This window comes from Rhinatrema bivittatum, chromosome 8 (genome assembly GCF_901001135.1).
Source record: "Rhinatrema bivittatum chromosome 8, aRhiBiv1.1, whole genome shotgun sequence".
Lineage (NCBI taxonomy): Eukaryota > Metazoa > Chordata > Amphibia > Gymnophiona > Rhinatrematidae > Rhinatrema > Rhinatrema bivittatum.
In genome coordinates, this window is record NC_042622.1 from 160,032,471 (window position 1) to 160,059,328 (window position 26,858).

Here is a 26,858-nt window from a genome sequence, read left to right on the forward strand (position 1 = left end):
TAGCTATAATTTGGTTTACTCTTCCCTAAGTGCATCATTTTGGTCATCACTTGTCCACATTAAATTTCATTTGCCATTTACATGTCCAGTCTCCCAGTTTTGCAATGTCTTTCTCACAATCCTCTTGCGATTTAACAACTTTGAATAAGTTTGTGTCATCGACAAATTTGATCATCTTACTTGTTCCCATTTCCAAGTCATTTTATAAATATATTAAAAAGCAGTGGTCCCAGAACAGATCCCTGGGGTACTCCACTATTCACCTTTTTCCATTGGGAAAATTTACCATTTAGCCTTACTCTCTTTTTTTTCTATCTTTAACCAGTTGGCAATTCACAATAGGACACTGCCCCCTATACCATGACTTTTTAATTTCTTAAATTCAGGAATTAGGAATTTTATCACATGCTTTCTGGAAATCCAGATACACTATATCAAATGGCTCACATTTATCCATATGTTTGTTTATGTTCTCAAAATAATGTAGCAAACTTGTGAGGAAAGTCTTCCCTTGGCTAAATCCATGTTGGCTTGTCCCATTAAACTATTCATATCTATATGTTCAGCAGTTTTGTTCATTATGATTCTACCATTTTGCCTGGCACAGAATTCAGACTCACTGGTCTGTAGTTTTCTGGATCATCCCTTGATCCCTTTTTAAAAATTGGCGTTACATTGGCAACTCTCCAGTCTTCAGGTACCATAGATGATGTCACTGATAGTTTTCAAATTTCCGATAGGTCTACAATTTCATTTCTAAGTTATTTCAGCACTCTGGTTCAGATGATTTGCTACTGTTTAGTTTGTCAGTTTGCCCTTGTTCATCTTCCAGGTTCACTGAAGTTTGTTTCACTTCTTCTGAATCATCACCTTTGAATAGCATTTCTGGCATGGGTATATCTTACATGTTCCTCAGTAAATACCGAATTAAAGAGTTTTGTTTTAGTCTCTCTGCTATAGCTTTGTCATCCCTAAATCCCCCTTTTACCCCTTGATCATTTAATGGTCCAACTGACTCCTTCACAGGCTTTTTACCTCAATTGTACCTGATAAAGTTTTTATTATGAGGTTTTGCTTCCACGGCAAGCTTCTTTTCAATTTCTCTTTGCTTTCCTTATCAGTACATTGCATCTGACTCCATCTTCTGGAGGCTGTATTGCATAAGAGGGCTTTTATATAGTCTATTGGGATTCAAAAGGTGGGAAGAATTCTTAGACAGGCAGAAATTCTATGAGAAAGGCAACAAGGTGGATAAATTGTTGGCCCATAAGTTGAAAGACACTATTCAGTTGAATCTTGTAAAAGCTATTACCAGTTTGGGATCACATTAAATATGATTTCTTGTGATGCCATCTGTGCAGCTTTTCGGAACTATTATAAGTCTTTGTGTGCTTCAGAGCTAGTAGCTAGTGAGATTGCTTATTTTTTAGGGTAATCTTGCTTTGCTAAGGTTAACATATTATGCTTAATTAGATTGAAGAACCTATTTTGCTCTGGAGGTTCAATTTGCAATTCAAATTTTGTGTCTCTGCAAGTGTCCAGGTGAAGATGGTTTCTCCCTTTCTTTCTTTAGGATATTCTCAAAGTTGTTGCTCCCAGACTGGCAGCCTTATATTATAGTGTTTTGCATGGGGGTTCCTTTGCTTGTTCCACTATGCTAGCCTCTATTTCTGTGTTATTTATATGGTAGGAAAAGATCCAGTTAAGTGTGGGCTGTATAGACCAATTTCTTTGTTAAATTATGATTTATAAGATTCTGGCTAAAATCTTGGCTTCCAGAATAGAACAGGTCCTGCCTCTGCAAATCAGTAGAAACCAGACTGGTTTTATTAAGGTTGGCAAGGGTGGATACTTTGAATTTAATACATTAAATTAATATTGTAGAAGAAGATGCTTTATCCCAGGACAACATATGGGTGACATCACTGACGGAGCCCTATTGCGGGAAAACTTCTGTCAAAGTTTCTAGAAACTTTTGACTGGCACTGTGAGGCCACTGAGCATGCCCAGCATGCCATGATATTCTCTGCCACAGGGGTCTCACTCTAGTCTTCGTTTTTCCGCGCTGCTGAAAGCATCGCGGAGATAGGAGCCCTCTGAGTTTTATACTCAATTCTGACTGCAAAGTCATCTCTTAAAAATTTTCTCTCCCTTAAGGGATCTCACTCTCATTATATCTCACCGGACGGTGCGATGATATAGTGTTTTTCATTCAAAAACGCTAATTTTTTTCTCACAATATTTCATTTTCATCGACTGCTGTCGATACTACCATGGCTTCGGGTTTTAAAAAATGCCCGACCTGTAATCGGACCATGTCGGTCACAGACCCGCACCTCGAATGCGTCGTCTGTTTGGGCGAAAAATATGATATTTCAACCTGTCAGCAATGTCAGGAAATAATACCGAAGGGAAGAAAACTCCGGCAGGAAAAAATTGAACAACTTTTTCACCTGCAACTAAGTCCTTCTCCTTTGACTTCGACTAAATCTTCCCCAGCAGGAATTACAAAGAAAATCCTGCTGAAAAAAAGTCGACTGGACGGTTCTGGGGATAAAGCATAGCCAACACCGTCGACGTCATCGGTGAGATCGGAGACAGAGGTAAGGCCTAAACACAAACATCAGCATCGTCATGCCTCCACATCTCCGTCAGTTCCCTCCCCGGAGGAACCGAGCGGGAAACGGCCAAAACATAAGGATACATCGCCGTCACCTAGGCCTCCCTCTGTACAGCCTACACAGCCATCGCAGATGTTGTCTCCTCCTCCATCGGCGCCAAGTGTTCCACCCGTACCGCAGGACTTGACTACACTGATTAAAGAAGCGGTAATGCAAGCCCTAAAAGAACAACTTCCGGCAACCATGCCGATGCCGGCGATACCGCCGATGCCAGTGAAGTCACCAATGCTGGTAAACCTACCGATGACGATGGCAGTATCGGTACCGGCGACATCGCCGATGCCGGGATTACTCCCGATGCCAGTGACGTCGATACCACTGATGACCGCGACGTTGATACCAATATCGATGCCGCCTCTTTTTTCGGAGTCTGGATCGATGCCGATCACTTCATCGGTTCCGATACCGATGCCCATGGTCACCCTTGCGCCAACACAAAGGAAAAATGGAACAACATCGATAACCACTAAACAATCATCGAAGAGACCAATATCCTCGATGCCAATGTCTTCATCAACTGTGCCACTTCTTCCTGGGGCTCCAGGATCCACAGAGGCAGCACTGCATAATATATTACAAAAAAGGTACCAGGATTTATTGGATTCTTTGCCATCTAATCCAAGGGAAGAAGATTCTTCTCCTGAAGACCCTTTGCCAGGACCTTCGGGCCTTCTTCCTCCACCTAAACCATCAGTACCACAACAAAAAAACTCCAGAATATGATACATAGAGTGATACTGCTTCAGACACTTCATCAGAAGACTATGTCTGACCCATCACCACTACATCCCAGAAAACAATCTCCTTCAGAAGATCTCAACTTCACCACATTTGTGCAGGAGATGGCGGACTCCATCCCCTTTAAATTGGAAACAGAGCAGGACACTAGACAACAGACCTTGGAGGTACTCCAATTCGTTGACCCTCCAAAACAAGTTGTGGCAATTCCAATCCATGATGTTCTATTGCAGCGACAACATCGTCTTTGGGAACATCCCTCCTCTGTTCCTGCAGTAAATAAAAGAATGGATAGTACCTACCTAGTGCAATCCAATCCTGGATACCAAAAGTCACAACTTCCCCACCAGTCAGTGGTCATGGAATCAGCACAGAAAAGATCTAAAAGAACAAGAGTCCACTCATCATCCATAGGTTTCTGGATTCCCTGGGTCGTAAAGTGTTTCAAGGCGCAATGTTGAATTCTAGGATCTCATCCTGTCACCTCTATATGACCCAGTACCAGAGAAATCTATGGAAACAAATTGAGGAGTTTGTTCCATCTCTTCCCACACAATACCAGGAGGCTGCACAGGCCATCATAAACAAAGGTTTAGAAGCCGGAAAACATGAAGTCTGAGCTGCCTACGATGGCTTTGAGACGGCTTCAAGGGTGGCTGCGTCAGGCGTCAGTGCCAGGAGGTGAGCTTGGCCAGAGGTCCAGGATAAGTTAGTGGATCTCCCCTGCCTAGGAGACAACCTATTCGGATCCAAGGTGCAGGATGCTGTGTCTCAATTAAAAGAGCACACAGAAACACTGAGACAGCTATCTTACCTCCCACAGGACCCCCCCATACATACTGGCCGTAGGCCTCCATGGAAAGACACCAGATGGCCTTTCTACCGACAGTGGAGATATTACCCTCCTGCACCTAGACCCAGGCCCTCCAGAACCAAGCAAAGACCGCAACCACGGCAACAGAGAACAGCTAGGCCCCAACCTGCTCCACAAACAGGACCTGCTGCTGGTTTTTGAAATTTCATCCAGAGAACTCAGCCTTTACTCAAATCCTCAGCCAGAACTTCCAGTGGGAGGCCGGATATCCAAATTTTACAACAATTGGATATCAATAACATCAGACCAATGGGTCCTATCAATAATATATCGAGGATATCAACTCAATTTCATCTCAATTCCCCAAGATTTTCCACCAAGTCAATCTCATCTCAGCGAAAATCATATGCTTAAATTACAAATAGAATTATCCACCCTTCTGAAAGCCAAGGCGGTAGAGCCGGTGCCCCAGTCTTAGAAGGGAAGAGGATTCTATTCCCGTTATTTCCTCATTCCAAAGAAAACCGGAGGCCTACGCCCCATCCTAGACCTCAGAAATCTCAACAAATTTCTAAAGAAGGAAAAATTCAGGATGGTTTCGCTAGGCACCATGCTTCCTCTTCTTCAAACAGGAGATTGGCTTTGTTCTCTGGATCTTCAAGACGCTTACGCTCACATACCAATATTCCCTCCTCACCGCAAGTACCTGTGCTTTATGGTGGGGCATCAGCATTTCCAATACGGAGTACTGCCATTCGGACTTGCCTCTGCTCCCAGAGTGTTCACCAAATGTCTGGCAGTAATAGCAGCACACTTGCACAAACAAAGTGTCTATGTGTTTCCATACTTAGACGACTGGCTCAATGGATTGATGGGATTTCTCATAAATTATCAAAAGTCCCATCTTACTCCATCTCACCTGCTTCAATTCATAGGAGCAGAATTGAACACTATCCTCTCAAGGGCTTTTCTACCTGAGGATCGAGCAGAAACACTGTCCATGTTGGCAAACTCAATTTACTCAAAGAAACAAGCAGCAACTCATCAGTTTCTCACCTTACTAGGCCACATGGCCTCCACAGTTCATGTTACTCCTACGGCAAGATTAGCCATGCGGGTAACTCAATGGACTTTAAGATCTCAATGGATCCAAGCCATTCAACCACTGCATTCGCCAATTCAAGTAACCCACCAGCTATGTTCCTCTCTACTTTTGTGGGTGAACAAGGACAATTTGCGCAAGGGCCTACCCTTCCAACAACCAGTCCCACAGATAACGTTAACTACAGATGCATCCACCTTGGGTTGGGGAGCTCACATAGACACTCTCCAAACCCAAGGTACTTGGGCAAAACTCGAAGCAACATTTCAAATCGATTTCCTGGAGCTTCGAGCTATACGTTATGCGCTGCATGCGTTCAAGGACTGCCTTTCACACAAGACTGTTCTAATCCAAACGGACAACACAGTTGCCATGTGGTACATCAACAAACAAGGAGGTACAGGCTCGTATCTCCTTTGTCAAGAAGCTGCACAGATTTGGGGCTGGGCCCTGAACCATTCAATGTTCCTCCGGGCCACTTATCTGGCAGGCATTCACAATGTAGTGGCGGATCGACTCAGTCATCAGTTCCAACCACACGAGTAGTCCCTGGATCCCTCAGTAGCGACCAAGATATTTCAGCGTTGGGGACAACCAACAATAGACCTCTTTGCGTCACATCTGAATCACAAAGTGGACAAATTCTGTTCTCTTTACAAACAGAAAAACCAGCCAGCCAAGGACGTCTTTGCTCGCCCTTGGAACTCAGGCCTTCTATATGCGTATCCTCCGATATCGCTTATAACCAAAACTCTAGTGAAGCTACAACAGGGCAAGGGGTCCATGATACTCATAGTCCCATATCGGCCTCGACAAGTATGGTTTCCCACACTTCTAGACCTCTCAGTAAGGGATCCAATTCGTCTGGGAGTAGCTCCCACTCTCATAACTCAGGATCAGGGTCGGTTGCCCCATCCCAACCTGCAGTCCCTATCCCTGACAGCATGGATGTTGAAAGCTTGATTTTACAACCACTCAATCTTTCAACAAATTTAATCTCAAATGCTTATAGCTTCACGTAAACCTTCCACACGAAAGAATTATTCTTCCAAATGGAAGAGATTCACTTGTGGTGCAGACAAAAGAATATCGATCCTTTCACTTGCCCCACTACTTCTCTACTAGACTACTTATACCATCTTTCAGAATCTGGTCTCCAGACTTCATTTGTAAGAGTACATTTAAGTGCAATCTCAGCTTACCATAACAAAATGGGAGATGCACCTATATCCACACAACCTCTTGTCAGTAGGTTTATGAGAGGTTTAACTCAAATTAGACCACCAATTCGGCCTCCAGTCACAGAATGGGACCTGAATCTGGTTTTATCAAGACTAATGCGTTCTCCTTTCGAACCCATAGATTCCTGTGATCTTAAATTTCTCACATGGAAGACTATCTTCCTCATAGCCATTACATCCGCTAGAAGGATTAGTGAGTTACAAGCACTAGTCACGTACTCACCCTATACGAAGTTCCTACACGAGAGTGGTACTCTGTACACATCCAAAATTCCTTCCCAAGGTAGTTACGGAATTCCACTTGAACCAATTCATAGTTTTACCCACATTCTTCCCAAGGCCCCATTCTCACCAAGGAGAAAGTGCACGCTTTCAGTCCAAGGTATGTAAGGCTCTATCTTTCTACTTAAACCGCACTGCAGTCCACAGGAAATCCAATCAGCTTTTTATTTCCTATGATCCAAACAAACCAGGTAAAGCAGTGGGTAAGCATACTCTTGAAGGGTTCATACTCTCTCCAATTGGCTAGCAGATTGCATACAGTTTTGTTATGAAAAAGCAGGCCTTCCTCTCCAAGGGCGAGTAAAGGCACATTCAGTACGAGCAATGTCAACTTCAGTAGCACACTATCGTTCAGTGCCAATCCTTGTCATATGTAAAGCAGCAACATGGAGTTCTCTTCATACCTTTGCGGCTCATTACTGTTTGGACAAAGAAGGATGACAAGATTCAGCCTATGGACAATCTGTCTTAAAGAACTTGTTTCCAGTTTAATCCCAACTCCTTCTACATCCAACCTGCTGTAATCTTTGGCTGATTCATTTTCCACAGCAATACTTCACTGTTGCTTCACTACAAAATGACTCAGCCTCTAGCTTGCTAATCACCCATATGTGAGGACTAGCATCCTGATTGTCCTGGGATAAAGCAAAATTGCTTATCTTGTAATAGGTATTATCCCAGGACAGCAACCCACCTGCCACCCCGCGGAGTTGGGTCCGATACGTTTTATTATTTTATTTTTGCTCAAGCTTATTGCTACATACGAGACTAGAGTGAGACCCCTGTGGCAGAGAATATCATGGCATGCTGGGCATGCTCAGTGGCCTCACAGTGCCAGTCAAAAGTTTCTAGAAACTTTGACAGAAGTTTTCCCGCAATAGGGCTCTGTCAGTGACATCACCCATATGTGAGGACTACATCCTGCTGTCCTGGGATAACACCTATTACAAGGTAAGCAATTTTGCTTTATGAATGTGCTTGCCTGCTGAGAAAGCATTTGACAGGGTTGAGTGGTCTCATCTATACTTGATTCTTTGGCAATTTGTTTTTGGGGGGAGCGTCTTGTTGTACGTTCAGTACAAAACTCAGATAAAAGTAAATGAAATGTTGTCTCGGAGGTTTTTATTGCATAGAGGAACGATACAGAGTTGTCCCCTTTTACTCCTTTTGTTTGCATTTATAATGGAAATTTTGGCCTCATGATTCTGTTGACACCATGTGTATTCAGTTATTAAGGGGACTGATGGTGGTGATAACTAGATAGCATTGTTTGTAGATGATGATCATCTTTGTTACCAAGCCTCTTCAAACTTTCCTAATAATAATGGATGCCATCAAGTTGTTCGGTAAGGTTTCTGGTCATAAGGGAAGATTCTGGTCAGAATGGAGATTCTTGATATCTGGATGGTTCTGACAGTTTTTAGGCAACTTGAGATGGATTTGTTGGGTTTGTGGCATGGTGTGGACTCTTAGTCGCTGTGACGATAACTCCTCCCACGGGGAGGGGCCCCGTGGGGAGCCCCAGCGATAGGCTAGACTCAGAAAGCAGACATTGGAGATGGAAAAGCTTTATTGTACTTCTGTAGAGAGATGGTACTTGTGCAGGAAGCAAATGGTACTGAAGTCCAGCAAGATGCCAATACGTTCAACAGCCTCAGATGAAGAAGACTCGCCCAGATGTTCAAGGTTGGTGGCGTTCCGCAGAGAGGGATAAGCTGAACCTGGTGGGTGGAAATGGAGAGCTGGATCATAGAGGTACTCACTGAAGAGTAGTGCAGGAATCCTCCTGGTAGATGATGAAGGTGGGACCCGATGTCCATGGTGCAGGATAATCTGAGCTGGTAGGCCCTCGAGGAGCGAGTACCTGGAAGCACAGATAATTCTGAAATGAAAGAGAGACCCCCGAGGAGCGGTTGTCTAAGTTAGTAGTAGAAGACCCAAAGGGAGTTGGATGCGAGAGGCCCCCGAGGAGTGGTTGCCCAGAGCTGCTTCTGGAGCGAGATACCCCCGAGGGTAGGGAGGAGCCTAAGCGTGCAGCTTAGAAGCGGTCAGAGTAGCTTAAACCAAAGTCCTTGCTAACTCGTTCGTTAGGAGCGGAGTGGAGGCTTAAATACCCGGAGGTATTGACGACATGCGGTGGGGACGCTTCCGAGGTTCCCACCATTACGTGTAGATAAGCGTAGGCAGCATGCGCGCGCGCGCCCTAGGAGGCCATGGGAAGGAACATGGCAGATGGGGACACCCATGCTGAGATGGAAACGCTGAGGGTTTCGGCACTCGGCACCAGAGGCAGCCATCTTACCCATGGAGGAGGAGAAAGGTAAAAACGAGGTGAGGCAGAGCGGTCACAGCTGTCTGCGACGGGACGTAACAGGATTATTCTTTTAAGTGGAGCGGATGGTTCCTTGAAATATTTAGAGGTAATTATCCTGACAGGGTTGGAGAAGCTTTATGTCTTGAATTATTTACCCTCACTTAGTAAAGTCAGAAATTATCTTAACTATGGTTTCCCCTCCAAATATGTTGGTTTGGCAGGATTGCTACTGTTTCTCAATTCATATTTTTGTTTGATATGCTTCCAATCCATGTCCTACCTCTCTTCTTTAAGAAACTTAGGATGTTGATTTTATATGGCAGGGCAAAAAGCTTAGGATTTGTTGTTTGGATTTGGTGGGTCCAAGAGAAAAGGGAGAACTTGTGCTTCCTGATTTTAAGATATACTATTGGACCATTCCATTGAAAAGTATATTTTGTTTGAACGAGTTTCCTGATAAGCATTAGGTTTCAATGAAAGAGAATTTGCTCTGGGTAAAAGCTTTGTTATTCCTTTATGGGTCTCTAAAATGGTGAGAATAATGTGAGCAATTTCTCATCCTTTTGTTTCTTCGGTTTTGGAAGTTTGATGTAGTGTCTTGGCTGAGAAGAAATTGTCATCTTTTCCCTTGCTTCTCTCTTCGTTATAGAATAATCCTGATTTCCCTGACCATTTTTTCAAAGACCACCTTTTCAGTGTGTTTTTCTAGGGGCCTTTGTGGAACTGGGCAGCTTTTTGAGGGTGCCTCTTTTCTCCAAGGACAAGCAGGATTATAACACTCATGTGTGAGGGCTACTATCAGATACAGCCCCGATTAAGAAAACTTATGCAAAGTTTCTAGAACTTTGACTAGGCACACTGAGCATGCCCAGCATGCTCTATACCACGCATCCATGTGGGGTTCTTCTTCATTCATTTTTTTTTCCACAGTGTGATTGAGCTCACTTTGGCTTTTTTTGCCTTGTGGAAAACTTTTTTCTTTGCGTATTTTGTGGTTTTCTCTTTGATCAGTCGGGTCCCCAGTCAGGGTTTTTGGTGTTTAGGGTAAGTTTATTTTCATGTCAATTCTCCCCCATGGTGGTGGTCCCTTGGAGTCCGCTGGCTATCAACGCCCTTCGCCATCGCTTTTGGCCTTATGTCCCTTTTGTTGTTCCCCGTCATGGTTATGTCCTGTTTTCGCAGATGTCCCCAGTGCCCGATGACCATGTTTATCACTGATCCTTAAGAGGTGTGTATCCTCTGCCTGGGGGCATCACACGACATCCAGGTTGCTGCTTGTGCACCTAGATGACCCCGAAGGGACGTCTGCTTCGACTCAACAAAATGTATCAGCTCTTAGGGTTGAAGAAGTCCAAGCCAGCGGCATCAGCACTGAAGGATTCTGGAGCACCGATGGACACCACACCATTGACATCGGCAGGACCATCTGTTCTGTTGAGGTCGCCGGTGGATAGGGGTGTTGGAGACTGATCTTTGTCGTTGTCCTCTGGGCCCAGGATGCCTGGTTCGCTGTCTTCAACCTCGGCACTGGGGAAAGACTGGCTGAGTATCGAGGTAAGCCTAAGAAGCATTGACACCGGTTCCCGTAGATGCACCATGCTGGGCACGGGGATGCACCGGCTTTTGCCGTGATGCCCCCAAAGCAGCCCCGTGGAGAGGAGTGCCCATCCTCTATCGATGCCTGGGGTCTGTGACGGTGTCCACCGGTCTGGTGCCAGTCGTCAATCCCATTCGCTGGTGTGAAGATCTGGCCATCCCTCCTTCCTCCCAGTCGGTGTTGGCATCGACAACGTTTGAGGAGAAAATGAAGCGCCAAGTCCAGGAAGCGGTGGAGCAGGTGCTGCAGGGCTTCGGTCCTTTGGTACTGACGGCACTGAAGTTGGTGCCACCCATCCTCGTACCACATCTATAGAAGTTCAGTGTACTCATCAGTGCATTACCAACCCAGCTGTGATCAGTTCCTGGGGCAGCATCAGTGATCGTTGCCGGTTCCTCTGAGGAGGAAGCTCCACCGAGGCTGGCAGAGACGCTGAGGCCTGCAGTCCCCCGTGCAGTTCTACCGGTGCCTGCACCTCTGGATGTAGACCGATCACCTAGGGCCACATCCCCTGTAGTATAAATTGAGGATGAGGGTGCCTATGATTCCTGGGGGGATGATCCTACGGAGTCGTTCTCTCATGATCTCCCATCAGACCCTTCTCCTTCAGATGAGCGAAGGAAGTCTCCGTCTGATGACTTAACCTTCGCAGGGTTTGCGAGGTTGATGGCGGAGGCCATCCCATTCCAGCTTTTGACAGAGAAGCATGCCAGGCACAAAATTCTTGAGATCCTTCAGTTCATGGAGCCTCCTAAGGAGATCATGGTGGTCCTGGCACACAAGATTCTTACTTAAGGAGTTGCTGCTGAGGATTAATAAGAAGGCCGATGGGGTTTACCTTGTCCAGAAGGCTGCCGGATTTGATAAGCGTTGGCTGCCTCACCAGTTGGTGGTGATCAAATCCACCCTCAAGAGGGCCAAGCGCTCTTAGACCCATTCCTCGGCACTCCTGGGGAAGGACCAGAGAGCAATGGATGCTCTTGGGAAGAAGGTATTCCAAGGCACCATGCTTATTGCCCGAATCTCTGCCTATCAGCTCTACATGAGCCGGTACTTGCGGGACATCTGAAAGCAGGTGCAGGAGGTGGCTGAGCAGCTACCTCAATAGCAGCAAGCCGCCCTCATGTTGCTGTGCACAAGGGCCTGGAGTGCAGAAAACATGAGGTCCGTGCGTTCGACAATGTTTTCGAGATGGCATTGAGAGTCTCTGCAGTGGGAATCGGTGCCCATAGAAAGGCATGGCTGTGGGCCTCCAGTTTCCAATCGGAAGAACAGTAACAACTCGCTGACTTGCCTTGTTCAGGAGAGAATCTCTTCGGAGATAGGGTGTGGGAGGCTGTGGTCCAACTCCGGGACCATCATAAAACCCTTCAACAACAACTCTGCCAGTACTCTGAACCCGTCTTCCTCCTCCAGGAGGCCATCGAGACTGGAGCCAAGGAAGTCTTTCGCCAAAGTAAGTACTATCCTTCACCTCCTTGCTCCTGTCAACACCATCAGAGCTCCCACGGCCATCCTAGGCAGCAGAAAGCTTCCAAGCCCTAGCCGGTTCCTCAGTAAAACCCGGGGATGGGGTTTTGACTGGGCCGCTGGGAGTGATAGTCAGTCACCCATAGGCGGGGCGATGGACACTCTGGTTGGGGACAGGCTGTAGTTCTTTGCGAACCAGTGGCCCAGTGTTACCTCTGACCAGAAGTTTCTGTCTGTCATCCGTCAGGGGTACCGATTGAATCTATTGAGTGTCCCGCCAAATTGCCAATATTGGGGGCAGGTAGCGCATTAGGAGGTACTTTCAACGAAGCTCTCCTCCCACTTAATAGCCAGAGTGATCAAGCCCATGCCACCAGGGAAAAGAGGGCAGAGATTCTACTCCAGTTACTTCTTAATTCCAAGAGAACAGGAGGACTCTGTCCCATCCTAGACCTGAAGCCCTTGAACAAATTTCTAAAAGAAAAAAGTTTATTTCCCTGTGCACCTTGATCCCCCCTTTTGTAAAAAGGGGACTGGCTATACTCCCTCGACCTAAAGGGCGCATACACCCTTATCGAGATCTTTCCCGATCACAGGAAGGATTTCCGATTCATGGTGGGAAAACAGCACTTCCTGTACCGAGTGTTGCTATTTAGGCTCGCGTCCACCCCACAGGTCTTCACAAAATGCCTGGCCTTGGTGGTCCCACCTTAGCAGACTGGGAGTGCATGTCTTCCCGTATCTGGATGATTTGCTGGTCAAGAGCATGTCTCAGGCAGGGTCAGTCAGGTCTACGTCCTTGACCATTTGGGTGTTGGAGTCTCTGGGGTTCATTCTTAACTACCCAAAGTCCCATCTCAGCCCTTCACCTCAATTGGACTTCATAGGAGCCCTGCTAGACATGGCTAATGTCAAGGCCTTTCTGCCTTGCCAGAGGGCTGTTGCCTTTGGCGATCATTGCAGCAGAAGTTCAACAGCCAGCAGGTGTCAGCCTGGTACATGTTGAGGCTGTAGGGCCACATGGCCACAACCGTCCATGTCACTCCCTTGGCATGCTTACACATGCCCAGAGCCCCGTCTCTCAAGGCCTCATTGTCCTGAGGGCAGATACTTTCCAATCTGGAACAGGGAATCTCCTTTCAGAGTCTCCCTTCTCAAATTGTACTAACCACGGATGCATCTACCCTGGGGTGGGGAGCTCATGTGGATGATCTCTGCACCCAGGGTCTATAGTCTGCTTAGGAACATTCTTGTCAAATCAACTTCCTGGAGCTCAGAATGATCAGGTATGCTCTATGGGCTTTCAGTGATTGGCTGTCCAACAGAGTTGTCCTGATCCAGACCGACAACCACGTAGCCATGTGGTATGTCAACAGGCAGGGAGGCACGAGATCATACCTCCTGTGTTAGGAAGCTGTCCAGATCTGGTTGTGGGCCATGTCCCATGGGATGATGCTGAGGGTCATGTACCTGGCCAGGATGGAGAACATGATAGTGGACTGGTTGGGTCAAGCTTCAGACCCCACGAGTGATCCCTGGACCAGGGGGTAGTGAATTGGATATTCCGCCTCTGTGGAAGCCCAGACATAGATCTGTTCACATCTCCCTGCAACAGGAAGGTGCCTCAGTTCTGCTCCCTGGCCAGGTCAGACAGCAAGCCAGCCTCAAACTCCCTAGGGCAAGGTTCTTTCTGTATGCGTATCCTCCGATTCCCTTAGTGGCGAAGACTCCCTTGAAGCTTCGTGAGGACAGGGAGACTATGATCCTCATAGCCCCTCATTGGCCGAGACAGGTCTGCTGTTGGAGCTGTCCATCTGGAAACCAATCAATCTGGGGACTTCCTCAGATCTCATCACGCAAGATCAGGGCAGGCTGCAGCATCTCAACCTCCAGCCTCTTTCATTCACAGCCTGGATGTTGAGAGGTTAATCCTGCAGCTGCTTGATCTTTCAGAGCATGTGTCTCGGGCTCTGGTGGCTTCTTGAAAGTCTTACATAGTGAAGCAGAGGAGGTTTCCCGTGTGGTGTGAGCAGAAGGCCCTAGATCTGTTCTCCTGCCCCACACTAAAATTTCTTGATTACCTTCTACTCCTATTGAAGGCTGGCTTAAAAACCATCTCTGTTAGAGAATATCTTCATGTAATTGGCACATACCACCACAGTGTAGATGCCCATCTTTTTTTTTTTTTTTTTTAAACTTTATTTTAGCTGGTCAGAACATACACTGAGCACAAAGATACAAAATAGAGCACAATTGTAAAACCAAGATGAAATAAAATACATCAATGTAACAATAGAAAATATCAGTTATTGTGCATTAAAGAATCTCCAGTATGGGTCCCAAATCTTATCAAACACCGGAAGATTGTGCCGTAACATAAAAATAAGTTTCTCCAAAAGGGGAATAAAATGGACCTGGGATCTCCAATCTTCAAGGGTAGGGACTGACTTCCATGGCCAGGCTATAATAAAACGCGCAACATGCAGCATTTGTTGCACTAACAATCTTTGGTATTTGCCAAGCCTCTGATCCCTCCAGAGCCCCAGAAGACACAGCCCTGGTTAACTGACAGAGGGCAGCCTACAATTTGCTGAATAAGACGCCCCACTCTCTGCCAAAAAGTAGAGATGAGAGGATACTCCCACCATATGTGCAGGAAAGAACCAGATTGCCCACAGCCACACCAACATAAGGGAGAGGCAGAGGCCGAAAACCGTGAGAAAAACAGCGGGTATCTATAAGTGCGCATAATCAGCCGGACCATCAACTCTGCCCTCTTTGCACAGAGGGAAAATTTATGCGCCCTGCCCCATATCCCTCACCATTCCTTTGGGCTTACAAGGATCTTCAAATCCATTGTCCACTGCCTCTCCACCTTCAAGATTGGATGCTTATCCAGGCTGGTCTGGCAAATCTCATGATACAGGATAGAGAGAGTTTTTCTCCTGGCGAGACCCTTAGTAAAAGCAAGCTCTATAGGCGTAGGAGATGACCAGTGCCAACCTTCACGCTCCCTCCTTGCTAACTTCAGCCTCAGACAATCATAATAGGATTGGGAGGAGTCAAGAATCTCAAATTCATCCTGCAAGTCTGTAAAGGGTAGAAGCTCATCACCATTATAAAGATGCCCCAAGCAACATAAATCAGTCTCCCACCATTGCTTAGCAGCTAAATTTGAAGGTATGAATTGATAGCGCTTGGTTTTTCCAGAGAGGAGCAAAAGCAAAAGGCCCCCCACTTGAAATACCTAGTGCACTGCACATCGCTCTCCAGGTTTTAACTGTCAGGCAGTAAAGGGACAATTGCAACAAGCTCTCCTGCCCCCCCCCCCCTTCGTCATAGGGGTGCAAGATAGCAAAGACATAAGGTCCAAGCCATTAGCTAAGTGCCGCTCAAGAACAAGCCAGGGAGAGGCCTGATCCCTATGCAACCATGTGAAAATGCCAGAAAGGCACACTACCCAAAAATAAGCCTGGAGATCGGGAAAAGCCATCCCGCCCCAATCCTTGGGCCTGCATAGAGTACAAAGGCCAACCCTCGCAACTCTCCCATCCCATATAAATTCCAAGAGAGCACTGTTTATAGAAGTGAAAAATCCCTGTGGGAGAAAAAAGGGCCATGCTGAAATAAATACAATAGAAGAGGCAAAATATTTTAATTACATTTATCCCCCCCCCCTAAGAAAGATAATAACTATGCCAATCTTTCAAATCCGGTTTGATTTTGGTAACCACCAGGGCATAATTCAACCTATAAAAATCGCCTATAGTGCTAGGTATAGCAATGCCCAAATATTTGATGGAGTTCAACGCACGTTTGAAAGGAGGAAAACAAGCTGGAATGTTTCCTGCCCTACAGCTGCCAATGGGGAAAATTACCGATTTATGGTAGTTGACTTTATAACCCACCACAGCACTAAAAGCTGCCAATTCGGCCAACAGCACCGGATCCTCTTTACCAGGATTGGATACAAATAAAAGAACATCATCTGTGTAGAGCACAATCAAATGTCGATACGCAGACCAAAAACCCATCAAGGCGGGATGATCCTGTAACCGTGCTGCAAGCGGCTCGAAAGCTAAATCAAGCAGAGGTGACAACGGACATCCCTGCCGGGTGCCTTTCTTGATAGGAAAACGAGTGGACATGTGACCGTTGTGCAAATACTAGCCTTTGGACAGTTATATAAGGCCCGCACCCACCCGCAGAACAAAGCTGGAAACCCAAATTTCTCCAAAACTGCAAAGAGAAAAGGTCAGTGAAGACTATCAAAGACCTTCTCTGCATCCAGACTAATCACTAAACCGGGAATTCTATCTTTCTTAGCCAAGGCCATAATATCAAACAAGTGACAGTTATTTACCGAGGAACGGCCGCTAATAAAAAAAAAAAACATTTGATCGGACCCCACCAGAGACCCCATGTAGTGCTCTAGTCGAATCTGCAAAATCTTGGCTAGAATTTTGACATCAATGTTCAGTAGGGAGATAGGGCCTATAAGCCTTGGGTTCGAATGAATCCCACCCCTGCTCATGAAGCAAAACAATCATTGCATCAAACAAGTTGCCTGTGCAATCCAGATGAACCTGTAAATAATCAAAAATACATTTTAATAGACCTATCAGCTCAGTCAGAAAATGCTTATAGAACTCCACTGGAAAACCATCGGGGCCAGGACCTTTCCCCCCCTGGAAGATGCAAAATTGCATCTTATATCTCCAAGGTTGAAAGAGGAGTCGCCAGCCTCTCCTTCTGAGGGTCAGAAAGAGATAACCGAATCCTGGCTAGATAATTTGCAATCGCCTTTTCTGAAACAGAACCATCGGCCGAATATAGCTGTTGAAAAAATTCCTTAAATCTGTCATTGATTGCTTCTTTAGAGTGGGCCAAGGAGCCGTCAGCCCTATGGACCCCAGGGATCAATGACCCCTGCGACCTGCGCCACAACAGCCTAGCCAGCATAGTCCCAGACTTGTTCCCAAACTCATACACCTTTTGCTTACAATACTGAAGGACACGTTCCACAACCCTCCAGCTGCAACCCCCGGAGTAATGCTCTACATTTCTCCAATTGCAATGGTGCAATAAGAACCAGTACGTTTATGGTGCCTTCTCCAGCTGCCCAATTTGGGTCTTCAGGGAATGTTCACAGTGCTCTTGTTCCTTCTTCCGATGAGAAGCAATACTAATGATTCACCCCCACAAAACAGTTTTGAGCATTTCCCACAATAAAACAGAAGAGTAATCCCCAGAGCTATGGCTCTCAAAAAAACTCCTGCACAATGCTCTGAATCGTATCACAAAAGTGCGATGAGCACAGGAGACAAGTATTAAACTTTAAAACCCTTCCGGCGATAGGACCGCTCACGATGCTAAATGGCAACAAAATAGGGCTATGATCTGAGAATATGGCCAGCCAGATATCTGCCAAACCCACCATGGTCAAAAGCAAGTGAGAACTTTGAAAAATATCAATCCGGCTATAAAATTGATAATGGGCTGAATAACAGGTGTAATCTCTGCCTGATGGGTTTTGCTCCCTCCAAACATCCACCAGATCTAAACACAACATCATGGCCTTTAGAGTCTGCAGTACCCCTGATCTGTATACCTGCAGTCCTATTGAGGCCAGGACCCAGAACATTCCAACCGCCACCCAAAATAAGGGGAGAAGAAGAGAAGGCACTTATGAACCCGCAGAGCTCTAAATAAAAACTGCTGACATACATTAGGGCCATTAACATTTACTAAAGCAAAATTCTCCCCATTGGAATGAGCATTCCAAAAAGACAATTTGCCCCTCTGCATCTTTTTGCACCTTCTATACCACTAAAGGTAGCCCTCTATGAATCAGAATGCATACCCCCCTGCTTTTGGAGTTATAAGAAGAGAATTCTGCCCGGCCCACCCAATCTCAAACCAATTTGGCTTGCTTAGCATCCATTAAGTGGGTTTCTTGAAGAAAGACCACCTGCGCCCCCTTCTTAAGATATTCCAAAATACACCTGCGCTTAACTGTGGAGACCCAATGCTGCGCACATAAAGAGAGAGAGACTGTTTATAGAACAGGTTTAGCCATTGTCTAAAGTAACGCAAAATACAAGCCCAAGACCACAGAGATAACAAGAAAAAAAACCATGGCTGTAGTGCATAAACGACCATTTTATAATAAGAACACCCCCTATAAACACAACAAAACCCCACATCCCTATATCCCATAAAACATAACTTCCCTGTGCCCAGAAAAGTCTGCTCAAGGGATGACCCATAGGAACCCCAACCCAACCTGGAAAAACCAGGACCCGTGACCAGCTCAGTTTCCAAAACTGCAACCCCTCTTCGATACCCAAAGCAAGTCAGCCCAGACCAAATAAATCTCCAAGAGAAAGTGAGGAGAGAGCAGCTGTCCCAGTCCATAACACAAGTGCCAGTGACAAGCGGCCAGTGTAGTAGTGCAGGGATCTCCACAGCAGGCTAAAGGCAGGCCTCTGCAAGGATAGAATGCATTCCTGATATAAAGTCACCCGGCAAAAATTAAACTCTCCTCATCACTGCCGCTCCAAGATGGTAAACATATCTGGACTAGGCTGAGTAAGGAAACAACACTCCAGCAAGTACCCAATTAGCTAATACTTGCAACAACCCTCGCTCAACCTCCCATAAATCACCCTCCCGCCCCCAGCCCCACAGCTGAAATACTCATAGTAATGGTTTCTTGTACTAAGTGAAACAGCTCATCACCCCCAGTAAACAAATAGGGCCACCATTCCAGGAGCAGCCCAGAGATAGGAACAAGGAACCATTTAAACACCTAAATGCAATTTAGGAAAGAAAAAACAACAAGAAAAAGGATATGCAATGAAGAAGAGCTTCAAGACACTCCGTCCGCCACTGCCACTCCAGCCCTTAGGAGCTTCTGGATTAACGCCTTGGCCTCCTGTACTGTATGGCAGCTCTGACATGCCAGTATGGAACACCCACAGACGAGCTGAATAAAGTATGGCATAATTCACTCCCAGGTTACGTAGCTCACGTTTGACCTCCCCATAAGCCACTCTATGGCGCTGTACCTCTGCTGAGTAATCTTGAAAAAGAAATATGCAGTGGCCCTGATATTTAATTTCTTTCAGTTTTCTGCTGGCATCTAGGAAACGGCATTTATCCTGGAAATTGCCCACCCGAACAATCACTGCATGTGGTCGCTAGTTGGCTTTCAGGGCAGGCGCCAAGGCTCTATGGGCACGATCCAACTTAACAGTGTCTCCTGGAAATGTAGCACTGAGCAATGTAGGCAGCCACATAGAAAAAAACTGCAGATGGTCAGAGCCCTCTGCTTGTTCTGGTACATAGTTGCCAACTTTTCCTCAGACCACGACTGGACACTTGAGGGGGGGAATCACAAGGAAGAGTGTTTGTTCCCCCCTCATTTGCATTAATTTGCATACATTTCAGATTATCCACCTTGATCTCATGGTATCAGGCCTATTGTAACATGCATTGTTTGTGGGTTTGGCCCTCAGAAAGCCATGAATACATTAAATTACTATTACAAAATGGTAAACTTCCCAGACAAAAACAGGATGAACTGCAAGCACTCAAACAGTAACAACCTTACTCATAAAAGGGCAACACTGCAAATATTACACCAGACCCTAAAACACCTAATATGCTTCCTATTATGGAAAAAGAACAAACCAAGCTGCAATAGATTCCTACACAGAAGCTTCATGTTAGCATGCTAGTTACCTCACCTCAGTCATACATGCAGAGTCAGACACTTGTCAAAAATAGAATAAAGAGACCATAGTATAAAAACATATGATAAAAACTGAACTGGAAACGCAACTCTACATGCAGTGCATTAATGGAAAAACAGAAACATCACAATTTCTCATAGAATAACTACGGTAATAAATCAAGAAATATAAAACATTAATTGTAATAGTAAAAACATTAATAAATAGAGTAAATAATTAAAAACATCTGATGAACAGAACCTCTAATATTTAAAAGCTAATTTAAACTTAAAAACTTTATAAAATTTCCCAACCACCAATAAAATATTTAAAAACAGCAAACTAATCAAATAACACCCAGTATTTAAGGATTTAAAAACCTCCAACTCTCTATACCTGGAAACTTTTGATTTTCAATTATTCTGAGATTGTCATGGATTACTGGGGAGTGGAGGGAGGTGAGGGGGATGCATAAACTTTTTTTCTCTCATATATACACTCCCTATCTCTCAATGGATGCACTGCCACACAGACTTGCTCTATCACAGTTGGTCACTCTACCCCTCTCAGGCTCCGTCTGTCCTTCTCGCAAACACACACCCTTACACAGGCTCCCTCTCTCGCGCACATACATGCATCTTGAGATAGGCTCCATCTCTTTCTGGCAATCACACTCACACAGGCTCCTTCTCTCTTTTGCACACTCATACACACCCCTTCACATGGCTTCCCTCAAAATCCCTCGCTCACACACACCAACTCAAGCACAAAGAATCTAAATCGTTGAGTTCATTAGCTGCTTACTGCTCCTTGGCTGTGGCCCACTGGCGCCTTCATCTTCAACCGTGAGCGGGATGGGCTCCATTCGCGGCTCACTAGAGCCTCCTTCCCATGCCTGGGAACTTTTGATTTCCAGTCACCTTGAGGTTGTCATGGATTAGTGGAGAAGAGGGAGAACACTTTATCCACTTTATCCTCTCTCATACTTCCTAACATACGTATTCATTCTCTTTCACACACACTGACTCTCATGCATACACCTTCTCTCTCACACACACAAAAACACACTGGCTTTCTCCCTACTCCCTCACACACATGCACAGGCTCTCTTCCTCCTCCTTACCCACACACACACGATCTCTTCTTCCTTCCCACCCACACACAAGTTCTCACACTCACAGGCTCTCTCCCCCCCCCAGACACAGGCTTTCTCACATTCACTGGCTTTCCCTTCCAGACACACACACTAGTTCTCCCACACACAAACTTACTGGTTCTCCCTCACATATACACACCCCCACAGACTCTTATACACTCAGACTCTTTCTCCCTCATATACATAGCTCTCGCACATTCACTGACTCTCCTTCCCTCCCTCCCTCATATAGACACACACACAAGCTGCTCTCCCCTCACCCCACTCAACAGACTCTCTCAAATTCTAGGACTCCTCTGCCATGGGCGAAAAGGAAGATGCTGAAGGCCCCATCCCCTTCTCTGCTCATACATTTGGATATCCTGCTGGCTCTCTGCTACTTCCCTGCCGTCCGCTGCTCCTGGTGGGAACATGACTTCTTCAACCGGCAGGGCTTGGGCTCCCTGCTGGTTTGTTGCTCCCTGGATTTTTTTGGCTTGCGGTTGGCCTGCTAATCCTGTGGCACTTCCTTCTTTCTGTCTGGGCTATGAATGTCGGCACAGCAAAGGTCTTCAGCCATGAATGGGATGGGCTTCGTTCGCAGCCCACTGAGGCCTCCCCCGTCTTCAGCCACGAACGGGATGGGCTCCATTCGCGGTCCACTGAGGCCTCCCTTGTCTTCAAAGCCACCAAAAACAAGTAAGCAGGCAGCTGATTGGTGCTACACAGCCACAGCTGATTGGAAGGAATTCATGGATAGTCCACCCTTAGCTCTACCAGGCTTTACAGTGTCCGGTTACCGTTTGTAACCGGACACTGTACAACAGGCTGCAAAACCGGGCTGTCCAGTCCAAAATCAGGCAATTGGTCACCCTACTGGTACACTAATTATCAGTAAATTATTACAGTGACTCTGATTTTCTAGATTATCCTGCTTATCGACCATATGCTTATAGCCATGCTCTGAACCTCCAGCCTCTGCCATGCTGTAGTCAGAGACATCTCTAGCTCCTCCACTCTCTCTGTCAGGCTAATGAGCCTGGCAGTAGTCTCCCCCACTGTAGAGACTACTTGAGATACCTTGTCCATGACAGATTCTAACTTTGCATCCAGGCTCGAGTGGATTTTGTCCCCAAGCTGATTTATAGCCACTTTGACTGCCTCTGCCAGATCCATGGGAAGAGGGCCGTCGGCCATGTTTTCCTCATTGGAGGCCTGCTCTTCACTGCAGGCCATCCGATCAGGCACCGCTTTCCTGAAAGTTTGCTTAGTGCGAACCATTTGATCTCCCCAGAGCATAGGCAGAGACTTTTTAGCTGGTTTGACCACCATGCTGATTGTGGGTTTTGGCCTTGAGGATCAGAGAAAAAAAGCTCTTGAGGCTGAGAGCAAAGGAGAGCCGTGTCTGCACAGCACTGCTCTCCTCCCCCGGTATGCCTATCTTTGTACAGCCTATAATTGTACTTTTTATGTGGGCCTTCTTCAATTGAAGCCTCACCTAAGGCCTACCGCTGTGTCTTGGAGTCTCAACGTGGTGTTAGCTCAGCTGTTGAAATCTCCTTTTGAGCCATTGTGCATCTATGCCCTGAAGTACCTGACTGGAAGGTCATATTTTTTTTTTGTGGCAGTCACTTTCGTGCACAGGGTCAGCGAGCTCCAGGCCTTAGTTGACTTATCCACATTATACTAAGTTTTATCATGACAGTAGTCTTGCGTATGCACCCTAAGTTCCTGCCTAAGGTGTTGATGGATTTCCATCTTAACCAGTCAATCATCCTGCCAATTTTCCTTCCCAGGCCCCATTCACACCAAGGCGAATGATCATTGCACAGTATGATCTGCAAGTGAGCCTTAGCCTTCTATCTGGAACGGACAGAAGCCCAAATACAGTCCAACTTGTTTCTTTTGATAAGAATAGGTTGGGCATTGCCGTTGCCAAACAGATACTATCCAGTTGGCTAGCAGATTGTATCTCCTGTTATGCCTAGGCAGGTTTGCATCTTGGGGGTCATGTCAAGGCTCATTCTGTTGGAGCCATGATGGCATCAGTGCCCCCCTTGCTTAGCAGTTCCTGTGGAGGAGATCTGCAAGACTGTGATATGAAGTTCTCTCCACACATTCACATCACACATTCACATCACATTACTGTCTGGATAGGGGTTGGCCAATGCGACAATAGGTTTGGCCAGTCTGTCCTGCGGACCCTGTTTGAAGTGTAGAACACAGCTCTCCCAATCTGGGGCCCATTGTTTGGGTTCAGGCTGTCTCCCCCTTTATTACCAACAGTACCATTGTTGTTGTGCCTGTTGGCACCTGGTTAGGTGTCTATTGATCCCCTTTTGTATTGGGGAGCAACCTGTAGCTAGGGATTCACCCATTTGAGAAGACTACCATCCTGCTTTTCCTTGGAGAAAGCAGAGTTGCTTACCTGTAACAGGTGTTCTCCGAGGACAGCAGGATGTTAGTCCTTATGAAACCCGCCCCCCACCCCGTGGAGTTGGGTTTCTCATATTTTTTATTTTTATCATAATTCTATGTTATGAGATCGAAGAGGGACCCCACGTGGATGTATGGTATAGGGCATGCTGGGATGCTCAGTGTGCCTAGTCAACGTTCTAGAAACTTTGGCATAAGTTTTCCATATCAGGCTTCATCTGTTGATGTCACCCATGTGTGAGGACTTGCATCCTACTGTCCTCAGAGAATACCTGTTACAGGTAAGCAACTCTGCTTTCTCTTTTCAACAAAGGGCATACAGATGCTTTGTGTAGCACAGCAGGCAAAATGCCTTCTGAAATGGGGCACAGTATATTTTTGTTCCACTTTTTAATGATTTTTTTCAGATAATTTTATATAATAGTTTTGAGTGCATTAATCTATCCATATAGCAAGAGAGGAATTTGCTGTAACTTATTTTTTATGTTTATTTTTTTAGCAAAGTCGTTGAGAGTTTGGCTGGCAACAGTGATTCTAAAATTCAGCGTACAAAGGAAGACACTCAGAAGCAGATAAAAGAAATTGAAGATTTTCTAAGCTCCAAAATCCAATCTTTGGAAGAGGCAGGTGTCACTTTATAATGCTTTCTGTAATCTTAATGCAGCCTTGAGGATTTACCGCTAGTTTATTTCTTATTTTGGCATTTGTGGCAGTAATATTCGCAACACAAATCACAAGGTGTTGGAACAGACAACAGCTGTTTTGATAATGCTCATGAATTTTCATTATTGAAAGTAAGAGACTTGAGTTGTTGTTTTTTTTTTTTTAATAAACATTTAGTGAGGGTGAAAGGCAAAGGCCCTGAAGTAATTTTTACAGTATACATGGCGCAGGAATGAAAATGCTGTAAAACTTGAGCCAGCCCCTGGAGACATAGGAATAATGAGGCAATAAGGGAATAGGGTTTGGCACTGTAAGTGGAGTTTGAGGTGTGATTTATATATTATAGTGAAGAAAAGGGAAAGGTGCTGATCCATTTCTCATTAAGGGTTCATTGATGAGTAGAATTTAATAAAATCTGTCATAGTTTTTCATGTTATACTCCTAAACAATCTAGTAAGCTTTAAGTGAAATGGAACAAGTACATGTAAGAACAACTTACATTTTGTACCTATTGTTGATATATTAATAGAAACAATAGATTTTTGACAAATTTAAAAGTCAGATTATCTAATATAATCCCTAAATTATGGGGTGAACTAGCTAGGGTTCATGTACATTTATCAGCTGAAACCTGTCCTATGAATAGTGATACTGATGTTGAATTAGTTATAAACAACCTTTCTGTTCTATCAGAGTTCAGTTTAAATTGAAAACAATTGATGTTGAGACAATTTTGAGATATTCACATAAATCACCTGAATAAAATGGCATAGTTGCCATTTTGGATAACTTGAATATGTAGATCTTGATGGGAAACACAATAATCATAAATGCCAATAGTGTATCACAATATTAGTAGAGACGCAGGATATTAATGACCTGTCATAATAGGCTTCATCTTATGCATGAATCCGCTAGATGAATGACCTTATTTTTAATCATCGGTCAAAGTCCAATTTTTTTGGTATTTTTTTCTTATGCAATGTGCTAAGCATGCAGTTTTTTGAATCCAATTACTTAACTTAAAACTTCGCTGAAGCCAAGGACAGTAAACATGCCCGACGTGGAACCATGTTTCGAACTCCCGTTGTTCTTTCTCAAGGGCTCAGTTCAGCGTCTGCGAGAACAATACATTCATGTCTCAAGAAAGTATATCACCTATCATAAAATTGAAAAACAGTAATTTGAAACTAGTGGGCATTGTAGTATCATATCAGAGTATTAACGTGGCTAGGCACTTACTGTAATTGTAGTCCGTCTTGATTCTGAATTCAAAGATTTGTGCTATGGCGTTTCCGCGTGTGTTTCCTGTGTGCTTACAGGATGTGGTGTCATTAATATATGCATAAATGACGTGGATTGAAATTTATGACGTAAGCGACCTCAGGTGAGTGTGTACCATTCCACCGCTAAATTCAAACCATTCGGATGGACTGTGTTTAATTTGAAGATCCAAAACTGTTCTTTGTAATTGAGCATTGTTTTACTGTTGCCACCTCTGGGATTCATTTCGACCAATTCGATAATTCGCCATTTGATATCTTGAAAAGTATGCTGGTATTGGACACAGTGGGAAACAATAGGAGCTTGAAGTTTGAGAGTTGTCAAGCAGCTACGATGTTCAATTAGTCTCGTCTTGATAGTGCGTTTAGTTCTGCCCACATATAGTAGTGAGCAGGGACATTGTAATATATATATATCACATTAGTAGAATTACAATCAGTCCAAGAATGAGCTTTGTAAATGTTGCCTTGTGGATCTTTCCAATCTGGACCTGTAATAGTCTGACTACAAAATGAACATTTTGCACATGTCCAGTGACCAACTGGATTATTATTTAGATTATTAGAAGTGGTACGTAAATAGGAATGTGTAAGGAGATCCTTCAAATTTTTTCCTCGTTTATATGCCATAATCGGAGGAGTCTTAAAAATAGAATGTACTTTCAAAGTAGGCCAGTAAAATAAAATGAGTTGAGCAATTTGTGAGGATAATATAGAAAAAGGTAGTGTGCAGATTTGTGCTGCTGTATTCGATGATTTACTGTCCAACAGTAGCCAGTCTCTTGTGGCATTGTAAGCTCCGTTTATAAGCTCTTTTTATATATTTGTATGGGTATCCCCGCTGTAAAAAATTTTTTATCATTGTTTGAGAATGTAGAATGAAATCCTTCTTATAGGTACATATACGGCGTAGCCGAAGAAACTGACCTATCGGGAGATTCTTGCGAAGATGAAACGGATGAAAACTAGTGAAATGCAAATAAGTGTTTCTTGCACATGGTTTTACATATAAGTTGGAAATTAAATGTTGGTCTTCCTTTTCAATGAGAATGTCTAGAAATTCAATCTTCTGAAAGTCATAATGAAGAGTGAATTGTAAATGATTGTCTAAAGAATTCAACCATTCTAAAAATATTATAAGGGACTGTTCAGTAGAGTTCCACAAGAAAAACACATCGTCAATGTATCGATACCAGTGAGAGACATTAGCAAATTCAGGAGCCCCATATAGAAATTTGGTCTCAAAGGTAGCTACATATAAATTTGCTATACTGGGGGCCATAGTGGCCCCCATAGCTGTACCTTGAATTTGTTTAAAAAATTCATCCTGAAAAACAAAATAGTTCTCCGTAAGTGCCAACTGTGC

At 44.8% G+C, this 26,858-nt stretch overlaps 1 protein-coding gene across 4 annotated transcripts in view; it reads left to right on the forward strand.

The window, feature by feature from the left end:
• The window catches only part of LOC115098072 (CDK5 regulatory subunit-associated protein 2-like), a 143,360-nt gene that overhangs the window by 47,020 nt on the left and 69,482 nt on the right, over positions 1–26,858 (forward strand). For all 4 annotated transcript variants that reach the window (XM_029614375.1, XM_029614374.1, XM_029614373.1 and 1 more), the window contains one exon: positions 24,046–24,169. In XM_029614375.1, coding sequence (XP_029470235.1) covers positions 24,046–24,169 — 124 coding nt within the window. The remainder of the gene's footprint in view (positions 1–24,045; positions 24,170–26,858) is intronic.